Below are 13198 nucleotides of genomic sequence, written 5' to 3'. Positions count from 1 at the left end.
GATTCCACTAGGCCAAAGTGTATATAGATTTTAGAAACATTACTCCACCATCTTTCCATATTCAGAGCTGAGTGACTTCATAGTACAGAAAAGTAGTTACAGTAAGTTCTTAGGTCTTTTCCCTAAAAATTATTTATTTCTTGTGAATTCCTATAATTCAAAGGGTAAAATCCATGCATGTATGCACTATTCCGTAATAATTTTATGTTGAATAATTATGACTCATTCTTGAAGAAAAGCACATAAATAGCCCATTTTCTCCTTCCATCTGGAGTTACTGTAAAGCCAGAAGTGCAGCCATGTATACATATCACAGGCCTAGAAGAGAACAGACACCATTACACCAGGAAAAGGCATGTGCTCGCACATGTGGCTGTCTTCATAGAGACTTTTCAGGGTATCACTTGGCCCCCTCTATTCTTACCCCTGTATATTTGCATACTCAGTTTACTCATTGAAAACTTATCTTTTCTTTCTCTAAATATTCAAATTCTATACATTCTTCAAGGTATGTGTTAAATGCTATCTCATGTGTCACGCATTTTACTGTGTCCCTCAAAAATGTGTGTCAACTTGGCTAGGCCATGATTCCCAGTATTAATATGGTTTGTCCTCATTTTGTGATCTGAAGTAATTTTCCTATGTATTGAAAATCCTAATCTCACCCTGTGGTTAATGAGGCAAGATTAGGTTGTGTTAAAGAGGATTAGGGTGGGATGCAACACCTTTACTCAGGTCAGAGCCCTGATAGATGTAAGTGGAGTTTCCCTAGGGTGTGGCCTGCATTACCTTTTATCTTACAAGAGATAAAAGGAGAGGGAAATGAGCAGAGAGATAAGGACTCCTACTATCCAGAATGAAGAGCCAGGATCCCTGCACTGAGAAATTCCTAGACCTAGGGGAAGATTCAGGACAAGGACCTTCCTCCAGGGCCAACAGAGAGAGAAACCTTCCCCTGGAGTTAGCACCCTGAATTCGGACTTCTAGCCTTCTAGACTGTGAGAGAATAAATTTCTATTTGTTAAAACCATCCACTTGAGGAGCTTCTGTTATAGCAGCACTGGATAACTAAGACACCATGTATGAAATCTTATTCTCTACAACAATAATAGTAATAATAATTAATAATAACAATAATTAAAGTTAATTGATCACTTTCCGTGAACTTTTTTCTAAATATTTGGTGTGTATTGTCTCATTTAATCTTCATAAAAACCCAAAGGGATATGAATTATTCCTTACTTTTCTCCAGAGTTATTTCCCTAAGCACAAATCATGCCTTTACTCCTTCAGTGGCTTTCTACTGTGTACAGGACAAAGTCTAAATTCCTAGTCCCATTTTTAGGGACTTTCATGTACTGGCCATCTTATATCCTGTCAGCCTGTTTCCTACATCCTACATTCAATTCTACAGTCACATCATATCTCCTGCACATATCTCCTACACATCCCATGTTACTTTACATACTTGTTTATTAGGTCAGTCAGTTTTCAACCTCAAATAACCTTTTCCCAAAATAAACTTTCATGTCTCAGTTTAAATGCCATTTTATTCATCCAATGAATCTGAAAATATAAAAATTAATGAATTTTGATCTTTGACCTTAAAAATTATACATTGTAAATGTGATACTAATAATATGAAGAGTTATATATAGATATAGTGTGAAATACTTTTTCCTATCCCCAGCCAGAGTGAGTTGGTCCTGCTCTGATCCTATTCCTTAGTCAGACACTTACTCATTTCTGCCTGATTTCTACTGTCTGTTTTTCTCCTAATTTATGAACTCCTTGAGGGTAATGGATACATATAAATTACCCAAAAAATGGTAGTTGAATGAAGGATTTGTTGAATGAATGAGACCAGCCACACAGAACTTTTAAGAAAACTGCTGCTGATCCAAGGATGCCATATAGAGCCCTGATTCAAATATGTTCAGAGAGATGGTTGCAAATATTACAGTCATGAATGAATGTTCTAAGAAATGGCCTTGTCCTAATCATTAGAATCATCTAATGAGTCTTTGTTAGTATTTTCCTCTATATGATGAAGTAAATGTTGGGACTGACCTTTTAATAGAGCCGGAGTTTGAATTATAGGATAGCAGGTAAAAGCATAAGCTTTGTATCTCCATACTGACTGGGATTAATCTAGAATCTGCTAAAATACTTAATAGGAACAAGACCTTGGGCAAGTTCTTAGCCTCTGTGAATTCTATTCCCCTTCTTAAAATGAAGACAAAACATCTGTATCAGTGGTTTGTAAGGATTAAATGAGATCACATGCTCAGAAGAGTGCCTGACACATAGTGTTCAAGAGGCACTAATAATCTTTATTATGAAAAACAACCTGCCAACATAACCCCAGAAACTGCACATACTCTTTTCTCTTAGACACTGCTAGTCTCATAGGCAGCCATGGGAGGTATAACTATCAGTTACTAAAGGAAGGGCAAAAACCAACCACTGTTGCCAACTGCTTAAGTAGTCATTGGGGATTTCATTTTTTTTTTTTTAAGGTGAGATACACAGAATGATGATTGCACAATCTAACACATTACCTAACTAAAAGTAACTGTACACAGGAATGATTTAACCATGGGGAAGCATTTGTCTTTCTGTTTTTCAGTTCATTTTCAATCAACCTGAAAAATATTAATTAAGGGTAATAACAATTATCCTTATTTTCAGTGTTGAGTTGAATATCAGCTTTATTTCATTGTTCATGGAAAAAACATGGTAAGGACCTTAGGGAGAGGAACTAACTCAGTATTTGTAAAATCTGGGATAAATGAAAGTATAATTAAAATACCAAAATATCAACAATTCTATGTAGTTATAGCAAAGTGTTTGGTGGTGCAATGGTTAAGTGCTTGGCTGCTAACCAAAAGGTGTGGAGTTGGAACCCACCAGCCACTCCGAAGGAGAAAGATGTGACAGTCTGCTTCAGTAAAGATTACAGTCTTGGAAACCCTTTGGGGCAGTTCTACTCTGTCCCATAGGGTCTCTATGAGTTGGAATTGACTCAACAGCAACGGGCATAACAAAGTGGAAATGTCATTTACTTAGGAGATTAAATAATTGCTTAGAAGCAGAAATGAAGTAGACAGCTCTTTTATAAATGTAAGTAGTTATGTATTTTAGTAATGGATTTAATACAAATTTATCATTACTTTTTTTTTTTGGTAATAAAATTTCACAGAACCTTGAGGAAAAACATAAGAAATATTTTGCTTTGCCTTTCTGTAGAAGGTTCAGTGTAAGCAAAAGTGTGTATTTCTTTGTCTTTTTTTGAACAGTTTGACATAGACAAAGAGGCCGGGGAAAGGCAGATTTACCACCGGTATTGCATGGAGCGAGCCTCTGTTCATTGTGCTCATGTGTTCACCACCGTTTCTGAAATAACAGCAATAGAAGCAGAACACATGCTGAAGAGAAAACCTGGTAATTACTATCCCTGAGTCTGTCACTGATCTTTCAGTTCCAAATGACATGAGAGTGTAAAGATTTTATTTTCTCAGCATAAAGTAACAGTTAGTGGAAAAATTGCATTCACGACTACTGCCCAAATCTTTGCACACATTTTAATTCTTAATTTCAATAGCTTTTCTTTGAAACCAACATTAAACTAGAGGCTTGCTATGAGTCAGAATCAACTCAATGCCAACGGGTTCCCTAGACACGAACTGGGGAGTGGTAATGACTTGGTGTGTATAAGCAAGCTGAACTGACTCTTCCCTTTTAAGGAAATGAAAGTCAAGGAAATATCAGAAATTTGTGTGAAACAACCCCAGTTCTTTATTTTGTAACTTTGTTTCACTGGTTTTGTTTAGTAGAAACCTATTGTTTTATCTCTCCTCGAGATTTCCTTGCCTATTTTTTCAGGACACTACCCTATACCCACTCAGAGATTGCAATAGGTAGAGGCATGTTTATAAAACAAGACCCTACCTCAGCCACAGTTGATTGGTCCAGAGGTAGACACCTAACATAAACTGGGCCAATCAGAATCCCTCCATAAGAAAGGGGCCTAAAAAACTCAATATCAGTTTGAATAAAACCATATAATGGAGATGTCGGCTTTGAAGCTAACGTCAGTGTCTATCATGTTGTCTAGATTGCAGATGTTAAACCACAGTGGTGTTCAGTAAAAAGCAGAAACAAGAAACTGAGAAAGAAGACTCTTTGGGTTCTCTATAGTGCTTTAGACCATAAAAAAAAAAAAAAAAAAGTTTAAGCTAATTCCTGGGGCTTATCTAAATATTTGCCATGAGACACTTTGGCATCCTATTCGTTAACTCCTCTTTATACTTAAGCTAGTGTTAGCAGGTGTCTGTTACTTGCAACCAAACAGTCCTAATTAACACATCCTCCTTGATTAATCTCTGTCTTCTTGTTTCCAGTTGTTCTTTCAGATGACAGTTAAATGTCTAAAGGAAGTATCCAAGGTGATAGATAATTATAAAAAAACTAAGAATTCAAATAATTTCAATAGTGGTGGCATAAAGATCCTATAATATTTGTTCCTCTTTCCAAGGATTCACTTAGATTCTCACTCCCATTCCTCTTACAGGAGTTTATTCTGTGGATATGCTCATTTCTGTCTTGGATACTTTCTCTTTTTTTGGCCTATGGTTATTGGTGGGTGCTGTTGAGTTGATCCTGACTCATAGTGATCCCATGTGACAAAGTCAAATTGCCCTATAGGGTTTTCTTGGCTGTAATCTTTATAGAAGTTTATTGCCAGGTCTTTATCCCACAGAACCACTGTGTGAGTTCGAACCATCAACTTTTGATTAACAACCAAGTGCTTAATGGTTGTGCCACCAGGGCTGAGCTTACAAAAATGCTTTGTTTTTTTCCTATTCTAAAATAAAAATTCATCTGGAAGCTGCAGCCCTGTTAAATGACAATACAATCTCATTCTTCCTTCTGCTGCCAAGTATCTTGGAAGAATATTCCATAGTTACTACTTCCATTTACTCATTAGCCCCTTGGACTCTAGTTTTTAATCCCCAGTACTGGTCTGAAATTGCTCTTCCAAAAATCACCATTTTTTTTTAATGCCCTTTGACATTCCTATCATTTAAGGCAATGGATACTTCTCTATCTTTCCCTTACTTTTTGTGACAATGCACAATCCAAGTTTTCTCCAACATGATTCTTCTTAAGCACCTGTAATAATTTTCTACTTCTTTCGCCTTTTAAAAGTGGGCATTCTCCAAGATTGTATTCTGAATCCTGATTCTAGATACTATTTTATTTAATTATTGTTTTCTTAGGAAGACATCTTTAGAATAGTGGTAAAAAGCATGGACTTTGTGCTAGACTTCCTGAATTCAGCATAAAAAATGATTTTGTATTGATCACATGTTGCTAGCTATGTGATATTGTACTCGTTATTTAAGCTCTCTGTGCCTTATCTGTTAAATGGTGATAATAATACTATCTCTTATCTAGAATTTTTATGATGATTAAAAGAATTAATAAAGACATGGAAAGAGTGCAAATCAGTATCTAGCCAATTGTAAAGGTTTAAAAAATGTCAGTGATTATTATTTTGCATGGATAACTGTCTAGCTTTTCCCAAGGCCCTCTTTGTCTTTCTTCCCACAAGCTAGTTTCACCTGGATATTCTACTACTAGAGTTTTGAACACTGCAATCCACTCCACTCCTAATCAGGATAGAATCATGTGGTGGCTGACCGTAATTGTGAAATCTCTGAAGACCTTGTGGTTTAAGAAGGTCAATGGACTTTAAGTAGATAATTAAACATTAAAATTTTCCTGAGAGTATTCTGAAAAAAAAAAGAAAGTTATGTCACGTAGCTATGACTTTGTTTTTCCTTAAAGCTCTCCCCAATTAAAATTATAGCCACAGCTGCAATGCTGAGGGCACAGCTTCAGAACAAATGCTGGGTAAAAACCTTGTATGAGCCCTGTGACTGGGACAAGATTTAAAAAAAAAAAAATGACTATATACTAAGTGACAAAGACCTATTTATTACTGTATTATTATGTTTTGAACACATATTCAATTTAAAATCATTTCTGATGTTGCAAAGATGACATTTTGTTTAAAATACTGGAGAGAAGGCAACATTATAAATTTGCTAATTACAGATAAACAATTGAATACAATATTTACCTTGGAACTTGAAAATAATGAACTTTGAAATGACACCCCAAGAATATTGAAAAGTTTTTTGCAATCAACTATACTCCCAATTGGTATAGTTAATTGCAAAAAAATATAAAATATAGTGGAACTACAATAGAGGAAAATAGAAACACTGAAAATCCTGTTATCAAGAGGCAATTGTGTTTAATATCTGGGTGTATATTCTTCTAGATTCCTTTCTGTGCATACTTTAGGTTTACTAAATGAGATCAAACTGCATTTACTCTTGTTTTCTGCTCTTTTAAGATCCTTAACAGCATATTCTTAAATAGTACAATTTTAAGTGACCAAATAGAAATAAACTGTATAGATGTGTCAATATATTAATGGACATTTAAAATAAATGTTAAAAGTTAATGTTAATTAAAATATTTTGATGATTATCATAATAGCTAAATGTATACCCAAATGTTCAATAATTTCAATAGGAAAAAAATCTTAGAAGTGAAACTATGTGTGTTTTTGATGTTTTATGATATATAATGATCAGTTTTCAAAATATACTAGAAGCAACAGTTCAAGTGCATTTTGTATAATGTTATAAAGTGACTCACAAATTCCTGACATAGATATTAGAAGACCTTCCTGATCTAACGCATTAGGCTAGCTAATTAGAAAATTAGTTTCAGGACACCAATATTTTCTTTTTAACCGTTCATGATATAACTTAGAAACGTCCATATATATCCTTGCTGTCTATATCTTTTTTGGGCAATATAGCTGCATGGCACCGTGGATAGCATGTGGACTCCAGAGTCACACTGCCTTGGTTCTAAATCCTACTTCTGTTACTTTATGGTTACTTGACCTTGGGAAAATAACTTAATGTCTTAGAAGCCTAGTTTTTCTATCTGTAAACTAGGGACAACAAAAAGAACTTTTCTTGTAGGGTTTTATGAAAATTAAATAAATTATTATTTGTCAAACATTTAGTATAGATTCTGGCACAAAGTAAGCCCTACATAAATGTTATAGAAAGATAAATACATTTTAGGAAGTAATTGTCATACCATCCTTAACAGAGTATATAATTTATCTAGGAATTATTCACATAAAAGCTTTCACTGGAAATTTTGACAAACTAAAATTGACTCTGCTGTGGCAAGGTGTATAAAAGAGTATAGCAAATGCCCAATTACTTGGTAAAAACTCATAAAAGTCAGCACTTTTTTTTTTTTTAATGTGAAATGACCAGAATGCCTGGGGGTTGATTTTGTGGAACCATTTCAGGAGAACAGCTTGTGAATTGTAAAATAATCTTCAAAATAATTTGACATGCTCATAATTCTAGCTCAATTCTGCATTGCAAAACCATAGCTATGTGAGATATATATATATATATGTATATATATTTTTTAACATTGCTTCTGTGTCCTAGGGCTTCTGTAACAAACTACCACAAACCTGGCGGCTTAAACACACACACACATACACACACACAAATTTATCATCTTACAATTCTAGGGGCCAGCAGTCAGAAATCCATTTCATTTAACTGAAATCAAAGTGTTGGCAGGGATGTCCTCTCTCCAGGGCCTCTAATGGAGAATCCATTTCATTGCCTTTTCTAGCTTCTAGGACCACCTGTGTTCCTTGGCTTGTGGTCCCTTCTTCCACCATCAAAGCACACCATTCTGATCTCTACTTCCATCAACACATAGCCTTCTCTTCTTTTGCAGTCAAATATCCCTCTGCTTTCCTCTTATAAGGACTGCTGTAATTACTCTGGCCCAGGATAATCTCCCCTTCCCAACACCTTTAATTTAATCACATCTGTAAAGTCCCTTTTGCCACATAAAGTAGTATTCGGAGGTTCCAGGGACTAAGATCTGGACATTCTGAGGAGACATTTTTCAGTCTACCACAGCTTCATTTTTTTCTTGCCTTTGTTTTTACTTCTAATAAATGCAATAGCCCATGTATTTAACGCAGTAGGTAGTTTCCATCATGTACTGTGAGTAGTCATTTTCTTTCCTGTCACAGACCAATATTCTGGAAAACCAAGAATGTCATCCTTCTTGCACAACAAAATCTTTTGGGCGGAATAAGTCGGATATGTATTTGCAACAAGGGGTGCCTTTCCAACTTTCCACAGGGACAGAAGATTTCCTTCACATTTGGTTAAAACAAGAAGGCAAGAGGTAGCTTGGTATAGTGGCTTAAGGACATGACACTAGGAAGCCCACTGCATTGATTCTGCTTTCACTTACCAGCCATATGATCTTGGACAACTCTGTGCCTCAGTTTTCACCTCTGAAAATGCAGATAATAAGAGCACCTACTTCAATTGTTGTTGCAAAAATTAAAGGAGTTACATTGTAAAGCATTTAGAGCAGCATCTGGTACATAGTAAGCAATTAAATAAGAACTGTAATTAGTCATTACCACTGCAATTGGTCAGTCACTCGTTGTTATTTTGGTCAGGGACTCCTAACGTCCTATTTCACCCAGAAGACTTAGAATTCTAAAATTTTATGAATATTTAATTCTATGGTAGTCGGAAACTAGAAATGTGGACAGACATCTAACTTTAATAGATTTTTGTATAATGATACCCTCTCAGAAGAAATTGTTCATGATTTTTCTTTGCTTCTCCAGATGTCATTACTCCAAATGGCTTGAATGTTAAGAAATTTTCAGCAGTACATGAGTTTCAAAATCTGCATGCCATGTATAAGGCCAGGATCCAAGATTTTGTTCGAGGTCATTTCTACGGGTATGCTTTTCTTTATTTAAACAATTAGCAAATGATTTTAGTGATCTTTGGTTCAGAGGAAACAGGATTGATATTGTAAATGTTTGCCTTTCCCAGCCCACTTTGCACTTTAACAGAATTCATGTGTACATTTTGTTGCTACTGTTTTACTTCATTTGAAACTGTTTTGTTTTGTTTTAGTCACCTTGACTTTGATCTTGAAAAGACTTTGTTCCTTTTCATTGCTGGGAGGTATGAGTTTTCAAACAAAGGAGCTGACATCTTCCTAGAATCTTTATCCAGGCTAAATTTCCTGCTGAGGGTAAGAAATCTCTGCAAGATGATAAAATGTTCTTTTAGGGAGAATTTTCTTCTGCGGAAAGTAAAGAAATTTCTAGCTACTTAAATTATTTTCAATATGAATTTATGATTTTAAAGACTTAAAGCAATAACCCTATTCTATAAATTACTTCTGCCTTTGAAGTTACATATTAAGGTTGTCACATTGTTCACTTGTATACTTGCCCATATTGTCATGTATATATTTTTAAAGAGTCCCACAAGTTTATCACATTGTATGCGCTATGTTTTAAGAAGTCATTATAACATCCCTTACAATTCATTGAAATTTGTAACCAATTGTAATATAAATATGGAGAAATCAATCAAACGAGAAACAAAGTATCTTTTTTCTTTTTTTTTACTGATAAAGGCTATAATAGAAGATGTGGCTTGGGTAATTGGCAATAATGGGCTTCCTAATGTTTTTGTTTTTAATGTTGAACCCTGATATTAGACTTACCCATCCATCGCCATTATCCTCCGACCCAAAGCAGGGCTTCACGGTAACATTTACCACAGGGCTGACAAGCACCCTCTTGCTCTATGTAGGAAGGGGCAGACACACACCCACCAACCACTGTTCCTTCCAGATTCACCAACCACTCTTCTTTCCTGAATATCCTGCCACATGGAAACACACAGAAGGCACAGAAGGGGAAAGCAGACCCCTACTCCCAACAACGTAAAATTATTTTTCACTCAGGAAGATAGGAGTTCAAATGAGTTCCCAACAAATCCATCAATAAATATGTGCCAGTAGAAGCAACTATGGAGAATGGTGCGAAGTCCTGGCTATAGACTGATGTTATTGGATTATAGTCTAATCACATCACATAGAAATACAAAATAACAATAAAACACTCATAGGAGACCAAGGTAGAATTTAAACTTACTGGGATACCAAGACAATAAAAAATTTCCTGATCTGTCTACCACTCTCCAGTTAAATTTTTTTTTCCTGAACATAGATTTATTCTTGACTTAGAGAGGACATTACAACAAGTATGCTAAAAAATTTAGTACCCTTGCCATTGAGTCAATTTCGACTCACAGCAACCCAATAGGACACTAAAATCACGTTAATAAGAAAGCTATGTATTAATAAAAACCAAAGACTGCATAATAGGACTGAAAAATTGAAATAATTTTATTTCATAGTATTTCCCAGTATGTTTCTTTTCAACAAGCTTCCTAGTTTTATATAGCTTTCCATTATGTTTAGGGACATTATTAATCAATGTTATCTATACAATTATTATTCACTTTATTTTTAGATGTGAAAGAATAGCTTACAGCTATCTTTTTAGGCATCAAAAATAATCCAAATAGGTGGAGAAATTAAAAGAAGGCACACTCTTTCCATAGAGTTCATGTATTCTTTAGTAGCATATTGGCTGCTCCTGGGGGTGAGTATCCTGTTCTATGACTTCTGTAGGTTTCCTGAGGAGAAAGAATGTCAGGCCCTAGAGTTCAGAGACCACATATTAGATGATACAGTGCTCCACTGAGGAATAGTTAATTGTTTCCAGAATACATGAACATTCATATGTCCATAGTTTTAAGTGAATTTATGTTTTCATTCCCAGAGCTGCTTGATATGTCATTTCCTTCTAAAAGACACTACTAGGTCAATGGTATTTGGGGGGAGGGAAAAAGAAAACACAGATTTTAGTGTCAGAAAACACCAGTTTGAATCCCAGCTCTACCACTAACCTATTACAGGAGCTCAGACAAAATGTATAATCTTTTGAGCCCCTTTTTCCATATTAGTATAATGAAGGGAGTGATATCTATTGTATATACAGGGTTATCACTAAGATTAGATTAAATCGTGCATTGAAAACGTTCAGCGCAGGGCCTGCCATACCGAAAATGCTGACCATGTGCTTATGCCTTTCCATAGAGCTAGAAAACAAAATGCAATGTCATGTGAATCAAGAAATTGAACATAAAAACGTAAATAAATAAATAAAATAAACCAAAACTAAATTACTCATTAAATTTCCAATCTGAAACTTTAAAGGACTGTAGGATCACTATGAGTCAGAACCAACTCAGTGGCAACAGGTTTGGTTTTGGTCTTAATCTTGGCCTCATAATATTAGCTCACATTTATGTTATTTTTAAAAAAAAACCATCAAAAGACACAATAATATCAATAGCAATTAGGTTGTATATTTTAGATTATCAATGCCATGAAAGTATTTTATGTCTGAATTTTCAGACTAATGAATTGAAAAATCTGGATTGAAAACTAGATTTAAATTTCTCAAAAAGTCTCAGGTATATGGGTAAATTTTCCATGAAGCATAAATAAGTATTCTTTTTCTCTAAAGATACTTAAAAACACTATATTTCAAAGTTTAAGGTCCATCTGATGTACTTTTTATTTTTTCTTTGATTGCTGACTCTGTTGTGTTTTCTAATCCCTTATCAGATGCATAAAAGTGACGTCACAGTTGTGGTGTTTTTCATTATGCCTGCCAAGACAAATAATTTCAATGTGGAAACCCTGAAAGGACAGGCAGTGCGAAAACAGCTATGGTAAACTCAACACCCTGTTAATGCTCTCAAGCAATGAACATAAAGGGATTTTTTTTTAAGTGAATGATCTCTGACATATCTTCATGAACTTTGTTTTCACGAACTTTTAAGATTATTGTAGTACAGTTACTACTTGGTTCTCTCCTCTTTGTAATACTATGTTAGATTATGTAATATTTACAAAATTGTGTTGCTATTAAAAAAAAAACTTTGGAATATGGTTTCATGGAGGAAGAAGAAAGCATCTGCAGAAGTTTTTAAAGATGAGTTGAATTGTTTTTTCAACCTTTTATTGTGGATATTTTCAAATATATGCAAAAGTCAAGAAATGAGTATAATGATTCCTATTTAGACATCACCCAGACTGAACAATTATCAGCTAATTCCCAATCTCATTACATCTACACTCTCACCCACTCCCCCTCCCTCTCCTCCTCACTACCCCTGATTATTTTCAAGCCAAAAACAGGATTAGATTTTAAGCTCTCTGGGCTGGTCAGAGTGTTCTGCTGCCTGAGCTCTGGAGATTTTAACTCAAGTTAAAGTGGCAAATAGAAAAATAATGGAAGAGGCTATGCAAAAGGGACTGTATCTTTTTGAGAATGCCTGGGCAAAACAACAGCGCTGTCAGAACAAATAAAGATGAAAAATTATGGCACTCTGTTTAAATGATAAATCTTTCTATTTCATACAGGGACACTGCACATTCTGTGAAGGAAAAGTTTGGAAAGAAACTCTATGATGCATTATTAAAGTAGGTGCTTGGAATACTTAACACAAAACATTTAGGACTTTACTATTCAAACATAACAAGTCAGACACTATAATGTATTTATTTTGTTCCAAATATGAAGAATTAATAGCCTTTGAAGATGTGTTAAGTAATGTAGGACAGTTTTGTTTTATCATCCATTTGAGAAATATTTGTAAATAGGTTGTACAAATGAGAAGACCTTTGTATACGTAGGCAGGTTCTGATTCAATAAAAACCACATTAAGGGCTAATATGTCAGTCTGAAGCTGAGGGAGATTTCATGAGATTTTAAGTCAAAATATATATTGAATTCATATGTAGTGAATATATATTGACTTAATATATATTAAATCTATATTAGAATCTATGCTTAATAAATAACTAAGTACCAGAACCATTCAATATTATATATATATTTGTTATAATATGAAGAAAAACTGAGTTATCTTCTATTCCATGGTGGAAGGTGGGCAACATTTCTTTTTTACCAGTAAAAAAAAATCAATTTAGACATGAATATGTTCTGGGAGGAAACCCTGGTGGTGTAGTGGTTAAGTGCTATGGCTGCTAACCAAAGGGTTGGCAGTTCGAATCCACCAGGTGCACCTTAGAAACTCTATGGGGCAGTTCTACCCTGTCCTATAGGGTCGCTATGAGTCAGAATCAACTCGACGGCACTGGG

At 34.8% G+C, this 13198-nt stretch overlaps 1 protein-coding gene across 1 annotated transcript in view; it reads left to right on the top strand.

The window, feature by feature from the left end:
- Positions 1-13198, top strand: part of GYS2 (glycogen synthase 2) — a 51484-nt gene that overhangs the window by 22149 nt on the left and 16137 nt on the right. The window contains exons 5-9 of the mRNA XM_049881513.1: positions 3300-3444; positions 8780-8897; positions 9078-9198; positions 11656-11762; positions 12457-12516. Coding sequence (XP_049737470.1) covers positions 3300-3444; positions 8780-8897; positions 9078-9198; positions 11656-11762; positions 12457-12516 — 551 coding nt within the window. The remainder of the gene's footprint in view (positions 1-3299; positions 3445-8779; positions 8898-9077; positions 9199-11655; positions 11763-12456; positions 12517-13198) is intronic.

This window comes from Elephas maximus, chromosome 4 (assembly GCF_024166365.1).
Source record: "Elephas maximus indicus isolate mEleMax1 chromosome 4, mEleMax1 primary haplotype, whole genome shotgun sequence".
Taxonomy (NCBI): Eukaryota; Metazoa; Chordata; class Mammalia; order Proboscidea; family Elephantidae; genus Elephas; species Elephas maximus.
This window is presented reverse-complemented; position numbering and strand designations above follow the sequence as displayed.